Raw genomic sequence first — 24,221 nt, 5'->3', positions numbered from 1 at the left:
TGCTTCTCTTCTCAAGCTGTTCACATTGACATGCTTGAGGATCCTTCAACCGACGCCTTCATTAATGCCTCAAAGTGCTTCATTAGTCTCAGAAGACCTGTTTGTCAACTCCCCTGTGATCATGGCGCAAACTTTATGAGTGTGATACCAAAGCACTCAGAGAATTTCTTGCTGAAAACCAGTGTGAATTTATTTTTAATGCACCCTCAGCATGTCATGCTGGCGGTGTCTGGGAATGCCAAATCAAGACAATTCGAAATGTGCTGAATTACGTGCTTACTTGATTTCCAAGCAGACTTGATGATGCTTCCCTTAGAACGCTGTTCTATGAAGCTATGGCCATTGTCAATAGCTACCCATTAACTGTGGATAGAATTAACGATCCTAAGTCTCTGGAGCCACTGACACCTAATCAACTCATCTTTATGTCCAAGGTCGCTGCCCCACCTCTGGGAAAATTTGTGAGAGAAGATATGTATGTGACAAAACAATGCCATTGAGTCCAACCTTTAATCGAACAGTTCTGGAGTCTTTGGAAGAAAGAATATCTCCTCAACATTTCCACCAGCCAAAAGTGGCATGTACCTCGACGCAACCTCAAAGTGAATGATATAGTCATTATCAAGGAAGACATCCTTCTAAGAAACCAGTGGCAGCTGGTTGCTCATTGAAGAAGTAATGATATCTGTGGTCCAACAAGCTGAATAAATTCAAGCACCCGATTTAAAGTCTCTCTGCGACTTATTCATCGAGGCCAAGGGCTGCTACAGATTCTACCTATTGTTTTTACATCTGTTAATATTGACCTCAAGAAAGCAGCTTGTAAATCTAATGTGCACAAGCAACCTGTCTTTCTTTAGAACTTAACTGTGCACCACTGTGCAGAACAATATGTAAGAAATTGAGAAAAAATATAACTACTTTGTGTACATTTAAAGGATATGGCTTTATCGTATATCACATTTTACTCTGTTCAAGAAGAAAGCGTCGTTCACATTTGCATTCCTCACTTTCAAGTTACGCTCTTAGGTTCTTCACTAGAACACTGTAAATGTGTGGAAGCTCTTCCACATGCTCTTTTGACTGACTGTGCCCAAAATTGCACACACACAGACATTCAGAGAAAAGCCACACAGATGAAGAACTTAATTTTTTGCCCCTCACTGACCCCTCTCTGCCTACTCTCTCAGCTCCACAGACCACACAGGAGCACTTCAAAGTTCTGTAATTACAGACTGTAAAGTTGCTCTGCATATTTTTGTTTATTATAAGAAGTTTCAGTGTTTTGTTTTATGGGAAAACCCTTCCATCTTTTACTTTTTTTTTTTGTAAACTAAATGACTGTAAAAGCCTGTTTCTGGTATATTTTATAGAGGTCACTGTAAAAGAGTCATGTTGTGTTGCACAGGCGGACCAGTCTCTCTTGGGTCAAACCCTGGTGTGTAGTCTGAGATTTACTGGAGCTCTGTCAAATGCTTGAGTGAGACTTTGCTCTTCCGCTTTGTGTAGCTCACTGCTCTTCCTCATTCTTACTCCAGGGTTAGTAAAGCCGGCCTCTTCACTGCTGTTTTGATCATGTGTCTCACAAGCAGTAAAGGGGGCTGTGTTTTGATCCCCAGTGATGTCTCAGTCATCCAAGGCCTGCTGCCCAAGAGCACTATCATCCTTGCTGCATTAGTGGAAGGATGGGCCTCTCAACACCAATGTGATGCTCACCAGAGAAGGTGTCCCAGACCTTCAAGGGGGTTTAGCCCTTATGCTGCAGTAAAAAGCAGTAGTTGGCTTCATGTGTCTCAGAGGAAGCTTGTGTTTCCCCTCACTCTCTCACGCTGGGGGCACTGTGTCTGACTGAAACTGCTGACCAAGAATTATCAGGTTAAATACTGCATAGAGAAAAAGAAACAGGAAGGAAGAGTAGATAATTGGCTGCTTGTTCAATGGCAGATGCACTGGCCGATTTCGATTTTGACTTAGCCCCAGAACTGATGATGAGTCTGTGTTTTGAGGATGCGAGAATTGCATTTAGTGTAAAATGGTGATGAAGGAGAATAAAAATAGAATGATGTTCAGTGAACTATGAATTTTCGAGCTTTATTTTGTCTTGAATTGTAGCTCCTCTGTTGCCCATTGCATTGGTTTTGGATTTTACCTGTTTTTTTTTTTTTGTTTTTTTTGACATCTGTTAGTTTTGACCTCAAGAAAGCAGCTTGTAAATGTAATCTGCACAAGCATCCGGTCTCCGTGCTTCCTTTAGAACTTAACTGTGCACCACTGTGCAGAACAATATGTAAGAAACTGAGAAAAAATGTCTTTGTGTGTGTGTGTGTGTGTGTGTGTGTGTGTGTGTGTGCGTGCATGCGGAATTAATTTTTAATTTTACATGTTAAAGTCTTGTAGAAGTGTTTAATTTGACTGTTTGTGTAGTTTTTACAGAGTGGAGATCAGTAATTTTCCTAGTGCTGATGTCTTTTAAACTTTGATGAGGTAAAAAACATAACTATTGTTTGTTCAAATCATATTATACATTTCACCATTAAAACTGACCATGGATCACTAACCCTAACTGAGCAGATGTTTACAGATGATGAATGAATGTATGAATGGTTTCTCTTAAACCAAACCCCTAAAATTATGTATAGGATTGAACTTGTAGTTAAAACTAAAGTTTAAAAAGTTGCCACTTTGGGCTCTGCCTAATTTTTAATGAGGATCTATACTGCTCTCTCTGGGTATAAATAAACTGTCAGCTGTTCTGGAGATGGTTGAATGTGCTGTAATCAACATTAATATTCACTTCTTGTCAGAGGTCAGCCTGGTGTCATTTGACCATGAGCCAAAGGTCCGCTGAGAAAAGTGCCCCATTACTGCGCAGTTAAAATAGAACATGAGTCACTGAACAGAAATAAAGGAGACATAAAGTGTGTGTTTGTATGTGAGGAAACTACTGAGCAAAAGAGTCACACATGATGTGTGTGTGTGTGTGTGTGTGTGTGTGTGTGTGTGTGTGTGTGTGTGTGTGTAAATATACAAATGGAAATTTAAATGGAACTGTATAAGAATAATTACAATCATCCTAGGACACAGCTTCATGGTAAATCACATTTTACTCTGTTCAAGAAGAAAGTGTCTTTCACATTTACATTTCTCACTTTCAAGTTACTCTTAGGTTCTTCACTACAACACTAAATGTGTGGAAGCTCTTCCACATGCTCTTTTGACTGACTGTGCCCAAAACTGCACACACACAGAGACATTCTGAGAAAAGCCACACAGATAGAGAACTTAATTTGTTTTCCATCTGTGATGGTCAGGTGTCCACATACTTTTGGGTTAATATTAAAGTGTAAAACTATGAGAAGGATAGAGTTCACTGAATATTCAAGTTCAGACAACACCTCTAGGATATGAGCTGAATCTCTGACTGATTTTTGACTCCCTACTTAATGCATTCTGTCGATTTTAAAATAAAAACACCTGGACAGAAATATGGCATTTGGTACCAACCAAAGAGCCATGTTATGCGGTTCCAAACATGCGAAAGGATCGGTTTAAAAAACTAAACTACACATATGTTACTGAAGTCTTCTCAAAAAAATAACCGAGATTTTGAATGCTCAAAATAAGACCTTACATAACTTTTATCATTTGGAGGCAATTCACAAATTTCGTATCAGTAACAATTTAAATGAAGTTATCAGTGCAGTTCACTGTAGACTCAAATATAACAGTGGAGTGTTAAAGAGTGTTTTTAAAACACAAAAAACTGCTGAATTCTAAAAGGAGGTTTGAATATTTGAGATTGGGCCTAAGCCGTTTGAGAAGAGATTCTGACACACAGTTTGAATGCAGAAGTTAGAGAGGATGAAGGAATGTGTTTTGCATTTTGAATTGAAATTTCACATTCACAGATCGGCCACTGTATCAGTGTCATTGGTGATTCAGAATCACTTTGTTGTAGCAAGTTGTTTTGTTGGAAAATGTTTGAAGGTCTTGTAAAGGAAGATAAAGACAATGGAAAAACATTTAAAAATACCTTTGCTCTCTGTTTCGGTTTCTCAGAAACAGGTTCCCGTCTTTTATCTCACATACAGCAGAAGGTCGATTGTTACATTAGTTTTCTTTCTACTCATTTACATTTAAATGACCTTAAACACTACCTTATTTTCCAATAAAACAATGGCCCAGATAGTCATTACTTAGTCAATAATTCAACACAATATTTTCTGTATTTAAATGATGTCATTACATACAGATCCAAGGAGTGTTTAAGTGCTTAACGTAGTTATAGAAAGATGAAATACCTAAGGCACATACAGTGCCCGCTGACTGTGTGGTAACAGTTTGGTTTAATTTCCAGTCTGTGACCGTGTTACTCGATTACTGGGCATTAAACAAGAAATAATGAGTCACGGGAATTTGAGCCAGAACTGTAATGTATAGTAATTACTGGGTATTTTTGTATTTTTTTCACACATTTAAACAGAAAGCACTGATCTGTAAATCCACTTCAACATGTTTCTAAATGAATGTTCCTCAAAACTGTGGCAGCGAATAATATGAAAGTTTGAAATCATTATTGGGAACCTCGGGGGAATTCCCTGAGGTTAAAGTAAAATATGTGGTTTCAGGAATTTAAGGTTTTTCACCCTCTACAGATCAGCACTGATGTGTCTTATCCACTCACACCAGCACAACAAACACTAAAACACTAAACCCCATATCAGTGTCACTGCAGCGCTGAGAATGATCCACCACCAAATCATACCTGCTGTGCGGGGGTCCTGAGAGCTGAAGGACAGGGTGATAGGGGAATAACTGTTTGTTTGTTTGTTTGTTTATTTAGAGTCATGTGGAAAAAGTTGTGTTTATCAAAGCACATAAATAGAATCGATGCATACATGTTTTTGTGGGTTTGCAGGACATAAATACATCTATCACTACCTACGGCCCACGTTCAAATTCTCACTGAGGAGAATGAGAAAAAAAAAAGCCCACAAAATATCACAGGAAAACCACTCTTTCACACCACCTCTCAAAGTTGCTTCTGTTTAAGTAAAGGTGCATTACCACAAACAAAAAATATGTGGTGAAATGACCTTAAAAAACATCCCTAAACCTTAGCATCTAAAAGAAACAAAAAATAAAGATGCAGCACAGGTGAAGTTTTTATGTTTTGAAACAGACACTATAGTGACACCTTGTGACCTGGATTTGCAGGAACCATACTTTAAATGTGGCCATACACTTAGAGAGAGGGGGCCCTTGCTATGGAGAGTAAACTGCAGAAACAACATTTCAGTCTGATTCTTCATTTCATGGGAAGTTATTATTAATTAATTAATTTAGTAATAATAATCTCTATATTGATGGCTTACCAAATAGTTCAAAGAAAGTCTGTGTAAACATTCATTCATTCATTATCTGTAACCGCTTATCCAATTCAGTGTCGCTGAGGGTCCAGAGCCTACCTGGAATCATTGGGAGCAAGGCAGGAATACACCCTGGAGGGGGCGCCAGTCCTTCACAGGGCAACACAGACACACACATTCACTCACACCTACGGACACTTTTGAGTCACCAATCCACATTCCAACATGTGTTTTTGGACTGTGGGAGGAAACCGGAGCACCCGGAGGAAACCCACGTGGACACGGGGAGAACACACCAACTCCTCACAGACAGTCTCCCGGAGCTGGAATCGAACCCACAACCTCCAGGCCCCTGGAGCTGTGTGACTGCAACACTACCTTTGCGCCACCGTGCCGCCCTCTGTGTAAACATCTACTTTTAAAATTGTTACAATGCCTTTACCAGGGAATATGCAATAAAAACAAAAATCTGTCTATTTTCTAATAGTCTTGAAAATTTATTCCACTGACAAATGTACAAAGAATAGATTTCCAGTGTTTTCACTCAACAACTTGATTGTATTTTGTAAGTCCACACTCACTGAGGTGAGTTTACCACAGTGTTACATCACGTTTCTTTTCAGTTACACTGTTCCATCATTTGAGAACAGAGGATACAAAAGTTTTCCAAGAAGACTTTCTGATTATTTCCTCAGATAAGATTATACAGGAGACAGATCTAGATGCAGGCCGATCCTGCTCATGCTGTTGGAGTATATGCAAAATGAGGACTGGCACTGTCCTGCTAAAACAACCATGGACTTCCCAGGAAAGTCTGGCCTTTTATATTCAAATGTTTACTGTGGAACATTTAAATAAGAAAACTTTGCCTACATCTCAACCTTTTTGACTATGTTTAAGTATTAAATTATAAATCTCTTTGTATATTTAGAAATTATACTTTAGAAACTTTAGAAAATTCAGGGGAAATACATTTGTGAAGGGCATCAATATGCGACTCTCATGTCATCTCAGAGACGATGATGTTGTTGTCATGTGAGTGTGTGTGTGCTATTTGGGAAGTGATCTGAATCATATTTTGGTTTCTGACATATTTTAAACTTTAATCCAATTATGCAGTTTTGTTTAAATAATTTTACACCTGACTGGAAACTACTGCCTTATGTTTGACCTTTTTAATGTTTGTGTGTGGCTTGATTTTTACAGAAATTTCTTTAGTCTATTCTCTCAGTGTGCAGTAGATATTTAGATTTTTTTTTAAAGATTTTTTCGAATTTGCTTTAATTTTTAAAAATGTTTTTGCTTTTAATGATCAAGTACTTGCTGCTCAGGCTGGATTTTCCTTTTTGCCATCTGTGAAAGAAAACAACACAATTATTTTTAAGTGATTAATTTTATAAATCTGTTTGCATTACAAGTTTACAGATAAAATTCTATAAATTTTTATACATTTCATACAAATTATAAGATATGCAAAATGTTGTTGTCTCCTAAAATAAAAAAAAAGCTTTTATTCTGAAATTAAGTGTATTATAGGAAATGTTCCTCTTTTTACAGCAGAAACAGCGTCAACATGACTGTGGATTGGCCTTAAACCAAATGTTGTAAAACTGCTGTGAGTCTGCATTCAGAAACAAGTGTGTTACTGTGGTCAGAGGCCGATGGTGGATGATTAGTTCTGGATCACAACCAAAGAAACTGTGTGGAACTGATTCTAGAGAATACAGTTCCACTGTCCCACTGCCCAAAGCTGGGGGATTTATATCTGTCATAAGAATGGTAAAGAACCTAAGAGAAGCCCATTCCACTGGCGGTGCTCTTCTACAGAGATTTAAACTGAACCAAATTTCCATTTTGTATAAATAACTAATTATAAGGGGTTTCTGGTTCAGACGTACAATTTAGACTGAAATATACCTTCACACCAGAGGGTAACTGGTCCTAGTGGCAATTCCACACTGGTTCTTCTTCTTCCTGGACATCCTAACATAACCATTTTCACCCCAGGCGTTTCCCCAGCTGCAAAACAAATTACATTCAGTTTATTACCCTGAGCTTTTAATCTCTGAATAAAAAAAGCAAGTGTTTTATAAAATGCAATTTCTCATATTAAGAAGTGCATTTCTTTACTGTCCCTGAATAAACCTGTTTATGCTCCAAAAGTGGGTCCCACCAAGTGTATGGCCAGGCTTCTCTATAGAATCCCTAATAATCATAATATTTTTGGATAGTACTTTTCATAAAAAAATCAGCTCAATTTGCTTTTCAAAGACTCATAAAATAAAAAATGATAAAATATGAAAAGCTAAATAGTGTAACAATCAAATTAGTGCAATAAAAAGAACAACATAACAACATAAACAAATAAAAAACAAAATTAGATTAAAAAAGATTTAAAGATAAGTTTATAGACATCATAGAGTTAATACAATATAAATATGATTAACATAACTTTAGAGAAATGCTGATTTAAATAAAAATGTTTTTAGATTCGTATTGAAGGTGTTCAGAGATTAAACAGCTTGCCCACTGTCAATTATTGGTGCACCATTGTGCATAGGTGGGGTGTCAATGTGTCAGTGTGGGGTGTGTCTATTTTTCTAAACCAAACACATGATGTCATGCATTGTTTATTTGAGTTTGTGTGGTTCTTTACCTGTTTTTGACCAACCAGTAATTGTCTCCACTGGTGGTAGTGCCATAACCAACAATAAGTACAGCGTGGGTCAGGTGTTTTCTGCTGCAGTACGGATCATTATACACTCCTGTAATAAATACACAGATAATCACAAATTCTGCACTATATATTTTAAAGTCTGTTGACACTTTATAACCAGTGTTCAGTGACTTTAAGAGGTAACTGCTCCACTGGTAGCAGTTACCTGAGTGATAGAGCTGGAGGTGTGAGGGTTACCTGAGTGATAGAGCTGGAGGTGTGAGGGTTACCTGAGTGATAGAGCTGGAGGTGTGAGGGTTACCTGAGTGATAGAGTTGGAGGTGTGAGTGTTACCTGAGTGATAGAGCTGGAATGTGCTGCGGGAAGAGTCTATAGCTGCAGAAATAGGTCCGATTACAGCTACGGCTTTCTGCAGATAGTGTTCATCTCCACTGGGCAGCTCTTCATACCCTTCACAGGTAGCACTGACGTTCTTAGGGTTAAACCTGCACCTCCCTTCCTACAGGAGAGAGAAGAACCAATTGGAAAGTCAATTTCACTCTACTGTCCCTGACTTTACACTCACTGTCCACTCTGGCCACTCCTGTAGTTCTACAGTTACAGACAGTGTCCTACATTTTAAAGCCCCTTCTCCCCCTGTTCTCCAACACTCAGGACCACCACAGAGAAGGTGGGATGTGGTGGTGGGTCATTCTCAGCGCTGCAGTGACACTGACGTGGTGGTGGTGTGTTAGTGTGTGTTGTGCTGGTACAGGTGGATCAGATATAGCAGTTCTGCTGGAGTCTTTAATCCCTGTGTCCACTCTGTGAGGCATTCCTACCTCATTGGTCCACTTTGTAGATGTAAAGTCAGAGACAGTAGTTCATCTGTCGTTGCACAGTTTGTGTCGGACATCCTCTGAATTTATTGAAGAACAGGGGGAAAGGGGCCTAACAAAGTATGCAGCGCAACATGTGGACTACAGTCTGTAATTGCAGAACTACAGAGTGCTCCTGTGCGGTCAGTGGCACTGAGAGAGTGGACAGTGAGAGTAAAATAGGAGATGTTTTCAATGTTATGACTGATCAGGGTATATTTTCAAGACACTGGGACATTCAGCCACTTTAAAATGTGCCAACTGTTTACATCAATGTTGCATTAGTATTTTCTCTATAAAATATATAGATTGAAGTTTCTGGTGCAGCTGCACATGAATTAAAGGTGTCATGCCAGGTCTGGGCTGGAGTGGCATAAAGAGAGACTGACCTGGGCCTCATAGGGATAAGTGAACTCTGACTGCAGGCCTCCGTTGTGCTGGATGTACTCATAGGCATACTCCATGACCCCCCCAGCACAGCCGTGATTCCCATAGAGCCAGGAGCAGTCCACCAGCTGCTGCTGGCTCAGCGACACCAACTTCCTCGTCTTTCTGAACATCTGGCCCTCTAGTGCCCCCGCCTGGACAGAGTGAGTATATTAGAGCTACTGTTTCTCCTCAGAATTTCTCCCAAATGCTGATCTACTCATCCAACTAATCCTGTAAAAGACTAAGTCTGAAACCTCTCAGCCTGAGCTAGTCTGACTGACACTTTAAACATTAAAACTACTTAAAAATCATAGACCCCAGAGTGCTATATATGTTTATTTTCAGTACAAACCAGGCAGCAGTAACCTGGGAGCAGTACAAATGTCATTCATCTATTTTTTGTTTAATTGTCTCTAATTATATACTTCTCAAATGCCTATTTTCAAAGGTGCTGATATATTTTAAAAACACATTTTAAACATTTATGAATTTATTTTTGAGCTTTGAACTTTGTAAACATGGGGGTTGGCTTCACATTGGTGTTACAGCTGGAGCTGACCCCAAAGGGTTAATCCTTGCTGGACACTTTATCAGACTCCCCTCTTTTGCTGCTAAATAATGAGACTGTGAGGCTGATGACCAGCTTGCATTAGACCTTCATTATTATGTAAATGAATGCAAATTAACAAATAAATGTTTGACCATTGAGTTAAACATCCCCACAGAGACCAGATAAAAGGTCCCTTTATCAAAAATATTAAGTTTGATCAGTTTGAATTTCATCATAAAGATATTAAGTGTTTAAATGGAGTTTCACTGAATTGCATCATTACAAAGATGAAACATCAACTAGTTCATTAATTGACAAAATGCACATTTTCCAGGGGTTCTAGGTATGGTCTAGAGACATTACTCTTGTTCAATGACTGACTGAGTCTCTGCTTGAATAATGGTCTCTAGTTGATAAACAGCTGTGGTAAATAAACATCGACCCTGATTCATCAGAATTGTACAAAATAACCCCGGATTGGACCACACTGACACTCAGACTCTTCAGTGTCTGCTTTATTAAAGTGTTACACAAGAAGCTGAAGCTCACACGTTCTCCTGCAGATGTTTTGGGATCGATTGGGAGTGATATGATGGAGTCTGTGAGGCAGTGGCTGTGCTTGTAGATGGAGTTTAAGGAAATGTTATAATGTAAAAAAAAAAATACTAAAGTAATAAACAGAACCTCTCAGATTAATATAAGTTTGCAGAATGATGGGATTGTATTGTCATTATATAAATATAAAATAAAATATTATTGAAAAGTGCATTATCACTGTGTATAACACTTTGGTGGTGTCTACAGAATGAAATAAAAGTCCAGTGGAGGAAGGGCAGTGTTTATATTAGCTTAAATGTAAAAAAATAACTCCATCCTCTTTTGTACTTGATTACCATCACGCATAATTAATATTATTAATGCAAATTCTTTTTGTTATTGCTTTACTGCTGATTTTTGATACTGATATTTTTGATGATCTGCATGCATGTCAAGGATTACTTCATGTAATTAAATTGTTGTGCTCTCATTTTCACACTCAAACCAGATGTGAATTTTCTCATGCAGATAAACCAATGATGAAACTGATGAGTATCAGAGTGGTCAGTGAAATCTGCTTAAACACACACAGCTATCATGAATAAAGGCCCCTGTTCTGGAGTAAAGTACAGTATCTGGACCTTCCTGTGATTATGACGGTGCTGTGTTCTGCAGTCACTTACCGCACTGAAGGCCCAGCAAGACCCACAGCATTTCTGTGCTTTAATTTCGGTCACATATCCAGCAGCCTTCCAGTCAACCGCTTTGGGCAGAACAGTGCCCTCTTTCAGCTGCAGGAGTGGAGGCTCTTTCTGGGCCTTAGTTCTGTTGAATGCTCCCAAACAGTTCTTAAACATCTGTTTGTACTCTTCATGGCCCTGTTATGGTGAGAGGTTGGTGAGAGAGTGAGAGTGAGAGAGAGAGAGAGAGAGAGAGAGGAGAGAGAGAGAGACAGAGAGAGAGAGAGAGAGAGAGAGAGAGAGAGAGAGGTGATATAAAAGTTTAGAGGCAGTGGAGTGTCTTCACAAGCTTCGTAACGCAAACGTGATCTTTCAAAGCTAATAATCTCAGACAGACTTAACAGAACACTGGTATAAATTGTAATGAACCTAAGTCTAAAGTGAATTATTCTATTAATCTGCAAATTACAGTCAAGAATTGGTGAACACTTTCTAATCTGTGAATTCAGAATCCGACACTGGGGTTCAAATTTGCACACACTTTTTGGATGCTCTGGAACAGCTGCACATGAGCTTAAGGTCATGTGTTAGAGAGGTATAAAGTCCCCAGCATTGGGTTGTGGTGCAGCAGAACTGCTCTCTGGAGCAATGGAACACCATCTGAATGAATTGGTGTGGTGTTTAAGGTCCAGGATAAATTTACTATTAATTTCTGAATGTAATCAAATCTTCACAACAATGTTCTAGTAAACACTCTTACATATAAAGGTGCTACTAATGATTCTTTGAGTGATGCCACTGAAGAACCATTTATGGTTCCATAAAGCACTGTGCTTGAGTGTGAAGAACCTTTTAAAGGTTTAAAAATCTTTTGTAACATATTTGTTTTTAAGAGTGTAGTGTAAAGTTTCCCAGAAAGTGCCCTGCATGGGTGTGCAGCTAAAACCTTAATATGAAGAAGGATGTCATCACTAAGTGTAAACGCAGCTCAAGTCGCACAAACCACAAACTTATATTTAACCTCCTGCTTGTTTTTCATCACACTTCACTGTGTGTATTTCCTAAGCCTCTTGTTTAACCTCAGAAATGTCACCAGCACTGAGTTGTGCATGTGTTTTCTGACCATGTCTGCGAAGTGGTTCAGGCCGAGTCTGTAGCTCTTGATTCCCTGGTCAGCCAGCAGGTTGTGTTCCAGAACTAGCTTTCGATTGTCCAGCCAGGTCATTTTACGCTGAGACTCTTCCTCTGCAGAGGAGTAACTCTTACCTGAGAGAGAAACACATTTAAACAAACACATGTTACGTTTTAAAGAATATAATGAAGAATCCTCTACATATCAGACTAGGGTTTGATTCCCAGCTGTGTTTGGAACAGTACTGTATATCTAGAGGAATCGTGAGACAAGACTCCTAACACTGCATTAATCTACATCTGGAACATGCATACATGCTGTACGTTTCTCTTAAGAGTCTGTCAGATGTCATAAATGTATCACCATTTCAGTGTACTTAAAATAATCAACACCCCTGTAGGGAACATTAATTGTTGTTATTTTAGTAGTTTTGGTTTGTTTCATATCCATCCAGAAGGAGACCAACTGGAATCCTGGCACAATCTAATGGCACATTTCCACTGCAGGGTCCCTACTCTACTCTACTCTACTACTCTACTCATCTTTTCTACTCCTCCATCAGGTAAATCTGGTCCTGGTTCTGGAAGCGGGTTCTTGTTTAGTTGCTATTCTCTCGCGGTTCAGAGCGAGCCTAGTGGGGACTAGACGGTGGCGTGTAAACCTTGCAGAGCGCTGATTGTCCAGAGAGAGTCGTCACTCTACGCCACGCAACGCAGGCGCCAAATCTCCATCTGTAAAATCTCCAGCTGCAGCAGAGATCACATTTGTTTTTATCCGACTCACGACAGCAGCTCGTAAAATTAAGCTCTGGTCTTTTGAGGAGTTTCAAACGCCCCTTGTATCGGTGGCCAACGAAAGAATCCAGCGCAGTCCAGAAACACATTTCATGTTTGTAAGCTGGAAGTGAGTGAGTGTGTGTTACGCCCTGTGTTGGACTGCCAACATGTCTAGCGTTTCTTACCAAACTTCAGTTTCCAGGAATGGAACTCCAGATCCTCCAGAGAGACACTGGCAGCACCAGCCACAGCCACAAGAGCGGCAACAGCGAGAAACATCCTCATTCCCACCTAACAAATAAACACATTGAAATTGTTTACAGGGGTTTAATGGAGGATAAATACATAAAAAATGCTTTCACGTTCCTTGGTAGAAATTGAATATTGAACATTTGACTCACCTGTGTTAGAATTTATCCTCTGCTTATTTGAGTTTATTCTTTCGCTTTTCCACTCACAAATTAAAGGAAACAGTTTGTGAGAATGGAATAGGAGTAAATGCTTTCATACATCTCCAAACCGTACAATACAGACTTCCAGACTTCTCCTGTGCTGATGGTGGCTGCTGGATGTTTAAAGATGTTCCACTACACTTTAGTAAGTTACTTTCAGCTTTACTATTACATTATTTCCCAGAGCTTTTATTGGAGTGTGACTTTAGCTAACCTTTACATCTCAGTTGATGTCCTGTTTATAAATAGATTTTCAGATATTAATCTCGCCTTGGGGCAGCACGGTGGCGCAGCAGGTAGTTTCGCAGTCACACAGCTCCAGGGACCTGGAGGTTGTGGGTTCGATTCCCGCTCCGGGTGACTCTCTGTGAGGAGTTGTTGTGTTCTCCCTGTGTACGCGTGGGTTTCCTCCGGGTGCTCCGGTTTCCTCTCACAGTCCAAAAACACATGTTGCAGGTGGACTGGTGACTCAAAAGTGTGAATGTGTGTGTGTTGCCCTGTGAAGGACTGTCCAGGGTGTATTCCCGCCTCGCGCCCAATGATTCCAGGTAGGCTCTGAACTCACCACGACCCTGAACTGGATAAGTGGTTACAGATGATGAATGAATTATATCAATCTCTCCAACGCTGCACTGCTCTACTTCCAAGTTATTCCTTGCTTTACTGATGTAACACTAATAATGTTTAAATATGCACCAGTGCTGGTTTCACTTGTGGCCATAACTACGCTGGACTCATTCATTACTAACTTAAACAGCACAGGAGAGGAATTCTCAGACCAGCTTGCAGGATAGAGTCCCAGACAGATCTGCTTGGTTCTGTTTGATTCTCTACTTCTTCAGCTACATGTCAGAACACACTCTGAAGTTTAGGGGTTTTTTGGTACCACTACATCACTGCTCGCAGTAAGAAACGTCTTTAGACAATGAAGGTTTGCTGCTGCACAGTTTGAAGGATGAATTAGATTGAACTGAATCTGTATGTAATAATAATGTTGTGGCCTGTAAGGCTATTGGTATATATTACTTGTTTGTAATATGATGGATCTACTAAAGTTAAAGCCACAACATAGTGAGTTCTGTTTCACTGAACCAAAGACCCACCCACATTTTATCTCTTGCATTTTATAAAATTTCACAACAGACTATCTGAAGCAGTTCTGCAGGAATGATATGTCATTAGAACTGTAAAAATATGAATTCCCTACTCTCTGCCTTGTTTCTGACTAGTTCTGTCTATAATAATCACTTACTGTATGATCTATAGACAGGGCTCCTGCAGTTCAGATCTGATTAAATCTTTAGTTCCTACTGATCTAGATTTACCAGAGAAGGGACTTAAACTCCAGTCATCAGCTCTTACTGGTCTGTGTTTCTGTACAGAAGGAAGTGGCTTTACCCACTGCACCAACCACAGGCTACAGTTCTCAGCCACATGAAATAAGGAGAAGTGAGTTTGTTGTGAGAGATCTGATACCGTGTAGCTTCAGTGTAATTTAACTAAAGAGAATGACCATCTTGAAACATACCACAGGATTTCAGCAGAACTGCTCTGTCTTCACTGTAATAACCTTACTATTACTGAATATGTTACATGCACAATTACTGATTAGTTATTAATCACAACTAGCAAATAAAAAGAAAAATAACATTTAATATATGGCTAAAAATGGCTGGTTGGTATTACCACATTATTACAGACTCAGTACTGGTCTGTAAAGTGCAAACAGATGTTTTTTAATGGAATTAAAGTCATGATATGATTTGAATAATTCAGATAAATGGAACTAGAATTTATCTCAGTCTGTCTCCTCACTTAGATTTTTATTTGCACATTTGCACATAAACTGAATAGCTTCTTTTCCCCAGACACATTAACCCTTCTTTCAGCTGTAAATACATGACCCCATTTACTAAAAAAAAAAAAGATATTTAAACTCCTGAATAAATATTTACCAGTAAAAGAACTCATGAGCACAGAAGTTTACATTTTACAATTTTGTTTAATGTAAACTTAAATGTAAAGTAATAAATTTGATGACTCGGAATTTATTGAAGAGATTATTGCTGTGTTCTGACTTTCTGACGTCCGTTTAAAAACACTCTCAGTATTTTTATGTTGCGCTGGGAGCTCTGCTCTGACCTTTAACTGCTTTGATGAAGCCGTGAAGCTTCCTGTGAGTTGTGAAAACTTGATATAGTGAAAAATGTCCTACCTTTTTTATAGTCTTGTTACCTCTCTGCTGCCCTTCGGTGTTTTGTGTCTGATGCTCAGCTCCAACACCTCACTGTGGGCTGAGCTCAGGAAGGAAACTGCACCACAATCTAAACAAGTAAACTGACCTGACTAACTCTGAATCACCTGCTGACATTAAATTTAATCTCCTCAAGAAAGAGTGCATCCTCGCCAAACCTAACACGCACACACCCTCAGAACCATCACAGAAAACATAATGACATTAATTGTGTTATTTTTAGCTAATTAGCCCAGTCTCACAACGCTAAGCCGGGAGGGTGAAGACTATTTTAAAAGTGTGTGGCTGAATTATGCCAGTAAATTTCAGAGATGAGTCTTTAGGGGTTTAATCAATGACTGGAGGTTGTATTTATTATGAAGCATAGCTCTTTTACATTAGTTTAGAAATCAGTTAGCACCACAGTGAAGGGGAAGAAGAAGGGCCTTCTAACCCACACTGTCACAGTATGACTTGGTACAGTGTAAGTAGTTAACACACTGTTTTGAGGTGACAGACATGGGTTCTATTCCCAGCTTAAGCAGGGACACCCTGCTGTACCAGTAGGTCCTTGGGTAGGACTCCCAATGCTGCATTCACACACCTCTGGGAATATTCATCAAATAGAAGTAGCTCTGAACGAAATATCTTCCTTAAGCCGTGAATGAACACAGAGCAGGACTGACTGAGCTCACTTTCATGTATTCATCTGTTATTCCACAAGTGTGTGTGCGTGTGTATGTGTTTATTCTGAAGATTCAAGTGCTGTGCAATAATGAGAACACTGAAATGTGTCGAAAACACGATTAAACATGAGGGCTCCTAATGCAACTATGTGTTAACCAGAAAATGCAACAAGCTTCTGAACAGAAATTTGCACATGTGGAAAAACCTGCAGACTTCTGTTCTACAAGCAGACCATAATATTTGCATAATGGTGGTCTTAATGTGTGCATGGGTTAAATTAGGAAATATGTCTCAGCGTTTATTTCAGAAAAACCACAAACTGCAGTGGGAACTTCACGAGAAGGCATCTGTGTATTAATCATTTCCTTGGTACATCATGTTCATATTTGTGTTGTTAAAAACACGTAATTATATGGTCGTTTCAGAGATTGTTTTAAGAAAGGGCTGTTTAATGAATAAAATCTTAAAAACAATGAGCTGAATAGAATTTACAATTAATCTTTTTTACTGTTTAATTTGAGCAACGTGTGTGATTCACTGATTCAGTGTAACCAGTAATTCAGTAATCAGTGTAACCAGTGATTCAGTAATCACTGATTCACTAAATCACTGAAATTATCAGTGATTTACAGTTGCCCAGCTGTAGTTTTAGTTAGTGTCAGAGCTGCAGTTGTAAACTGTGCCTTGACACACATACCTTACTCACAAACTCTGAACTGTAAATGTATTTCTTTTTGTGAACACTGAACCAGAGGTGGTTCTACAAACATGTGAATGAGTGCTCTAAGGCTCCCATCATACAGAATTTTCTAATCACATAACATCCCAATTTGTTTCTGAAAATGAGGTCTGTATGTTAGTATATATACATTGACACTGTGTATTTTTGTAAATGGAGGATTTACATTTTTTTTTCTTTGCTCAGTGTAAACGAGGGTTTTCATAACCCATTTTGATAACTAGTTTTTTTTTGTTTTAAATAGCGACATTATCCTTTCCTTCTACTCACAGTGTCAGGAACGCGGGGCGGATTGACGGAGGTGGACGCGCTTGCTAAAACACAATACTTTTATTTATACACCGCCGGCACGGGAACAGAAGCGTCCGGCTTGGCCGCCTTCGCGGGAACAGGAGCGGCGGAGGTCGCCGCCATCACTGGATCTGAAGCGGCGCAGGTCGCCGCCATCTCGGGAACAGGAGCAGCCTGGATCACCGCCATCGCTGAATCCGGAACGGCCTGGATCGTCGCCCTCGCTGGATCCAGAGCATGGACATGGACTTGAGTGGCTGTGGAAGCCGCCATCACGGGAACAGAAGCGGCGGAGGTAGCCGCCTTCTCAGGGAGAGGAGCAGAGGCAAGGTGTCACCTTTGAAAGTCATCCAGATATGCACAGAGGCTTGCAAGCTTCTCCTGGAGGTTAGGAGGGACTGCAGTGACGTCCTTGGAAGCCGGGGGCCCTGCGGCGATGTCCATGGAGGCAGGGGCTTGTTCTGCTCGCAAGACACGTGCTGGAGCTGTTGAGGGTTTAGGGGGTCTGATGGGTGCACTCATGAGGGGCTTCCTGAGGGTGCCCCTGTTAGCCTCACCTCCCATGTCCATGTGCTAGCTGTGTCGTTTTTATGGTTGGACATTCTGTCAGGAAAAAACGGACGGACTGACGGAGGCGGATGCACTTGCTAAAACACAGAATACTTTTATTTCTACAAAAGATAACAAAACATGAGACAGGATACTGAAACAAAGAAAGACCAAGACAATGAGACTTGAACAGAATGACCTGGACAGAGAGACTTTGACAGAAGGACAATACATGGAGGGCTTAACTGGGGCCTAGACAAAGAAGCTAAACAGAATAAACTTGAACACAGAAAGCTAAACAGACTAAAGACACAAACAGACCTGAGTCAAGAGAGATACAAGGACTGACTTAAAGGGAATGAGTAACAGACAAGACAGACAGACTGGAAAAAGCAAACTTAAGGTGGAATGTCCAACAAAGGAGCATGGAGACAAGGGAACTTAAATGAACACCACAGACAAGGGACACCTGGACTGATACCGAGGGGGCAGGATTACAAATGACACTGACAAGGAGGAGGAAGAAAGGCGGGACATGGACGGAGACATGGACAATAACAAACAGATCCATGTGCCAAGTGAGCACATGGCAGGGACAACAGACACTACAGCACAATGGCGTGACACACAGCAGTGCGCACTGCACTCACCCACTCAGTTCACACCCAATGAGAGTTTGGACTGAACTATTTCATGCAATCAGAGAGAGATGATCAAATCAAATGCTCTGGGTGTTTAATTCGTTTTCCAAATATGGAGAAAATGAAAATTAGATGTATTAAGGCTTTAGATAAACTATTATATGAACGATGTGATTTTAATAGTTTAAAAATGAATATAAAGTTTTAATATAGTTTAGTGCACCTCTCACTCACTGGCCCTTAGAAACATTCTTTCCCCCTATATGATGCCCCTGCATGCATCATTCATTACTATGATGTGAACCCCACTGTAAACAGTGGTTAAACCATGACGTTTATCTCTGGCTCTGGCTCTGTTGTGATTTAGACTTATAGCAGCTCTGAATAACGCAGCCTTGGTGTTACTCGGCCAGTGCTGAAGAGAACAAAAGATGCTGTTCCTGCTCAGGGTTCTAGTCCATCAAGGTCACATAAACACAGTCACACATACTAACCCAGTCACTCACACTCATACTTGTGGACAGTTTCACATGGTCTCTTCATCTACCAGTGTGTGTTTGGACTGTAGGAGGAAACTAAGACCTGGAGGAAACTCAAACAAACACAGAGAGAACACACCCCACTGCTCACAAACGGTGACCCAAGACAGGAATAACATTTGCCAGATCCCTGAAGCTGTGTGGCAGTGATCTTATCTGCAGCACCACCTGCTGCTCATGACATGCTTTAAATGATAATTTTCTCCAGTCAAAATATTTTACTAAACCTGAAATTATTATGAACAGAAATTATCACAAAAAAACATAACTTGTGCACTGCTCTATGCTTTTTTATTTATACACAATCAGATCAAATGTAGATTTCTCACCAAATTTCAGTTTCCAGGAGTGGAACTCCAGATCCTCCAGAGAGACACTGGCAGCACCAGCCACAGCCACAAGAGCGGGGACAGTGAGAAACACCCTCATTCTGGTCAGTGAAACAAAGAATGTCCAAAACCTGAGGAAAGTTCCAGTTTCATTCACAGACCGCTTCCTCCAGATCTGAACAACACTGAGCACCTTCAGTTCAACAGAGTGACCATCTCTCAGCATCACTGACTTGCATCTCTCTCTCTCTCTCTGTGTGTGTGTGGTGTGTGTGTGTGTGTTCATCTGTGTATGTGTGTGTGATTCAGCTCTTACCTATGTGTGATGTTCTGGTCTCTTTTTTTTTTTACCTGACTCTCTCCTTCCTGCGCTTGTGGTAAAGGTGAGAATGAACAAGCTCTAATCATCTCACACCCCGCAAACTTACAGGGTATTTTTCTTTAAATCTACTCATGAAAACGGGTCAGGGCAAAAACAATTACATTTAAAGCTGCCATAAAATGTTCTAAAAGAATGATTAAAAATCTTGAAGTAATCTGCTACACATGAAACATTTACACAACATAAATGCAGTTCAGATAAATAACCTAATTTAAATAACCTGATAATTTTGTAGTTGTCACACATTCTAGTGGAAAATTTAGCAGTTAGATAAACAGCCCTTTTTAAATCTTACAAAATCTTCACTAGGATTAGTTCTTCCACCTGTTTCAGGTTGCCTTGATCTTTCAAAAAATATGTATTATGTAATATGTAATATGATGACTCAAATTCACACTTGAGACTTGACTCACACCACAAGTCTTATGTAAAAAAAAGATGGTTGCATGTTAACCCTGGCTGTGTTTCAAGCAAGGCTGTGACCTAATGAAATACAATAATCTTTATTACATATTCAGAATACAGAAATTAAGTATCTGTGGTAAATTCATTTTACATTTGGAAAGGACAGCAAAGTAAATACTGTTCTACATCTACTCACTAACAGCAACAAACTGTGTGAACTAAATGGCAATGCCAACAGCAGATTTAACATATGACTTATTAAGTATGTTATAAAGGTATAATTTATATGTGACATTTTATGTGTTGTAAAGGAATCTGGACTATTTCATTGTGTTGCTCTCAAATCCATTATGTCATTTTTTGGAAACTGAGCTGTCACTAACATACTTAACAAAATGAATGAAACTTCATTTTGCCAAGTGCTGAGAGTGTGCTAGAGTACCCCTTCACTATCTATATTAGTGACAATGGAACATGCACATCCTAATGCACTATGCCAACAAAACAACTACAGTAACACAGATGGCTATTCACTTTCAGCCTGTATTACTGTTCAGACACGACAGGATCTGATTTATTTCTATTCTATTCCAGTACGTAATTGTGCTATGTTCAGTCGCAACTGATTCTTTATTCTCAGTCTTGGCTTCAGTTTTTTTATTTTAATTTTGTTTTAATAGGTTCTTACACATAGACAGCAAATTATTCAGTGTTAAATCAACACTATTACTGTTAACTTTACACTGAGAGTGTTAAATTATTACACTAATAGTTTTGATTTAACACTGGAGAATTTGCTGTGAGGGTACAAATATGTTTCAAAGTGAATGTTGTAAGTTCTTTAAAGAACACAATGCACTTTAAGAGCAATGCTGTAATTCTGTTGTATCTTTAATGATCCAAAGTGAAAGTTTTCTGTAATGTATTTATGCTTCTTTGCGATTTTTTTTCATCTAATGAGATGTACAGAGAATGGATGATAACCACTAACTCTTTTCAAATTTCCGGCTTCAAGAATTCTTGGCCTCAAGAATTTTGCAGTATGATATATAATGGATCTTTATTTGTAATTCTAGATGTAATACAGCTCCATTCATCATTCTGGATTATGATTAATAACTTTTTAATGAATCCTTGGATAACATGGGATCCTACAGAGCCTTTGGCATTTGGCAGGCGCTCTTATCCAGAGTGACTTACAAGGTTACTGGTATTACAGGTAGGCCAACACAGTGTTAGGAATCTTGCCCAAGGATTCTTATTGGTGTGGCACAGATTGATTGCCCAGACCTGGAATCAAATCTAGGTCTCTCACATGGAAGCCAATGATGTACCACCATTCTCTCAAAAGACAGCCTTTGCCTAATGGCTAGAGAAGTGGGTTTGGGTCTGGAAGGTTACTGGTTTGATTCTGATGACTAGGAGGAAATTGGGGTGGGGGAGTGAAGGAACAGCTCTGTCTCCTCCCTCAACATCTACAGCTGAAGGTCTTTTTGAGCAAGTCATCTAACTCCCAGCAACTCCCCTGGCTCTGCAGATTGTGTGTATTTTTCACAACTTTGATAAACTTAAAATTTTCCTCTTCACCTAAATTACTCTTCCCCAGGCCACACAAAATCATCAAAGTTTATTCCTCGTACAGGCAAATATATCCACCCACTCTGTTGCACCAAACATGCATCACAGCATTAAACTCACAACAAAAAAGAGGGAAAAACCAATCCAACCGATTAGAGGGGGGAAATAAATTTACTAAGAAAAATATAAAATAAAAAAAAACCCACCTCAAATCCTCTAAATATAGCTGTCTCACCTATGGTCCACAACAAAATCACTGTAAAATGCTCCCCACCAAGTCCAGCAATCTACACTCAATTCAGTACATTTCTTCAACTCTACTGCTGTTCATTCCAAGGATTTGCTCCATGTTTTGGGTATGCTGGAACCAGGGCTCAATCTGCAAATCAGAAGATTAGCAACCAACTATTGCTGTATTTTTCCTCCAAATCTGAAACACCCATGTTCTGGATGCAGTTAGAGCCATCTAAAAAATGTAAAGGAGCCATTTGAAGTTGTTTCTGCCAACAGCAATAAGACTTTTTATAAATCTTTATAAGTCTCCTGACTGCAGGGACACTACTGATCTCTGGCTGAAATATGCTGCCCCATACTCCAGCTTTCCTCAAAGTGTGAGGCACGTCCCACTAGTGGGGCGTGTGAGTTTTGCTGGTGGGCTGCAAAGAATCTGAAGAAATGAGCATTTCTTTATTAATGAGCCTGACTTTATTAATCCCTATCTGTTTTGCCTATAAAGCTTACTAAAAAGTAAAATTAAAAAGCACCCACTCACAATGGATTCATTAATAGCCCTTAAACATACTAAAAGAACATTAGATAGGAGACCAGAAAAATGTAGCTTGCCCGGAACCAAAATACGCTTTTATTTGCAAACTTTTATTTTGAAAATGCGCCACCGAGATTAGCATAGTATGTAAAGTTCCACAGTGTGTTGTTTGGGACACAGCCTCACTCTAGAATGTTAATGTTAATCAAATGCTGTTCCACATCATTATAAATGCAATATTTTACTGCCTTATCTACAAGAATCGGCTTATAGCTATCTAATATATTGGGTATGTCCCCACCAATATCAAACTCACTCCTACGCCCTTGTACCTGCCATTGCTATTTTTTGCACAGATTGAAAATGAGAAACTAAAGCAAAAAAAGTCCAAGGTGTTATTTACTACACTACCCAACCCCACAGCATTGGACGCTGGAAAGTGTTGGGGGCATTATACATGACAAAAGACATTTTCTTAACTTTGTGCACATGCTGAAGTTATGAAAGCAGTCCTTCTCAATCTTTTGTGTCTATTTGCCAATATCAGCAGGCCAAGTCCAAGTGGATATTGGCAAGTTTTTGGGCTAGTCACTCTTCAATCACAGGCAGGGGAAAGCATCTTTACGAGAACATTTAACTTTGTGTAACCCACAACAAATCACCATAAAATATCTTTCTCTTTTATCAGACCTATAGTGGCTCTCTGTGGGCTTGTGCTCTCTTTAATAAATCTACTAATTAACATATTCTGCAAAAGTGTTCACAATATTGGGGACAAAGATGAAGGGATTTGTTGATATGTCTGTATACTAGGAGGTGCCTCGCCTGTAGGTATTTAATGCAGGATCATATTAGTTCACCCAAAATCCTCCTTGTGCTCATTACACTCACTCACGTAATTCCACAGATGCACCAAGTTTTTCTTCTGCTCTTCCATCAACTCATCTTCTAAGCTGGAGAAATTGAAGGGTGTGTTTCTAGAGAGGCCATTTCTGGAAGGATTTCAATGGTCTGTATGCCCAGTTTTATCACCCCTGATTATATTACTTGTAACACCAACTCTCTATCTCTGAGCACCTGTTTAAGTGAAACACTTGCTGAGGGACAACAATCAAATGAGGATAAATAGTAAAAGGTGACCACTTGATATAATCAGTGGGCAGTTTAAAGTGCACCTGGTCCAGGTGATGTCCATCAAGTTGCTCTCCTCACATAGGAAAACACAACGTAAAATTACATGACAGTTAAAGTCTACATACTCTCCAACAGACACCAAAAAGAAAAAATAATACATCTATGGTTTCATTTCACCTCATAACATGTTCACTGTCTTTAGTGCACTAGTGTGTTTGTGTGTCTCCATTATAGATCATTATAGTTCATTATAGAGCAGCTTCATCAATAAAATGATAAATAATGTTTAGAAGGCATGAAAAGGAGTGGACAGTGTCTTTTTTAAAATCATTATTAACCGCCTAAATCAGTGACAAACTTCCAGCTTTTCTGTGGAGAATCTACAAGGTGTGTGTTTGTGTCCAGAACGGTGCACATTAAAGTAACTCATTAATTATAAAAAAAACACAAATTATAAACTAGTGAATGACAATTTATAAAACTGCTCCA

At 39.4% G+C, this 24,221-nt stretch overlaps 1 protein-coding gene across 1 annotated transcript in view; it reads right to left on the bottom strand.

The window, feature by feature from the left end:
* Positions 1 to 5,917: 5,917 nt before the first annotated feature.
* Positions 5,918 to 24,221, bottom strand: part of LOC136676359 (uncharacterized) — a 31,946-nt gene continuing 13,642 nt past the window's right edge. The window contains exons 9-19 of the mRNA XM_066653347.1: positions 17,782 to 17,894; positions 17,470 to 17,712; positions 15,675 to 15,722; positions 13,193 to 13,298; positions 12,223 to 12,365; positions 11,103 to 11,297; positions 9,293 to 9,484; positions 8,380 to 8,545; positions 8,026 to 8,134; positions 7,287 to 7,388; positions 5,918 to 6,722 (exon numbers count right to left, since the gene is read on the bottom strand). Coding sequence (XP_066509444.1) covers positions 7,289 to 7,388; positions 8,026 to 8,134; positions 8,380 to 8,545; positions 9,293 to 9,484; positions 11,103 to 11,297; positions 12,223 to 12,365; positions 13,193 to 13,298; positions 15,675 to 15,722; positions 17,470 to 17,712; positions 17,782 to 17,894 — 1,415 coding nt within the window. The 3' untranslated portion in view covers positions 5,918 to 6,722; positions 7,287 to 7,288. The remainder of the gene's footprint in view (positions 6,723 to 7,286; positions 7,389 to 8,025; positions 8,135 to 8,379; positions 8,546 to 9,292; positions 9,485 to 11,102; positions 11,298 to 12,222; positions 12,366 to 13,192; positions 13,299 to 15,674; positions 15,723 to 17,469; positions 17,713 to 17,781; positions 17,895 to 24,221) is intronic.

The sequence above is a fragment of the Hoplias malabaricus genome, chromosome 1, assembly GCF_029633855.1.
Source record: "Hoplias malabaricus isolate fHopMal1 chromosome 1, fHopMal1.hap1, whole genome shotgun sequence".
In the NCBI taxonomy this organism is placed as follows: Eukaryota; Metazoa; Chordata; class Actinopteri; order Characiformes; family Erythrinidae; genus Hoplias; species Hoplias malabaricus.
The sequence above is the reverse complement of the archived record's forward strand: the minus strand, read 5'-3'. Positions and strand labels throughout refer to the sequence as shown.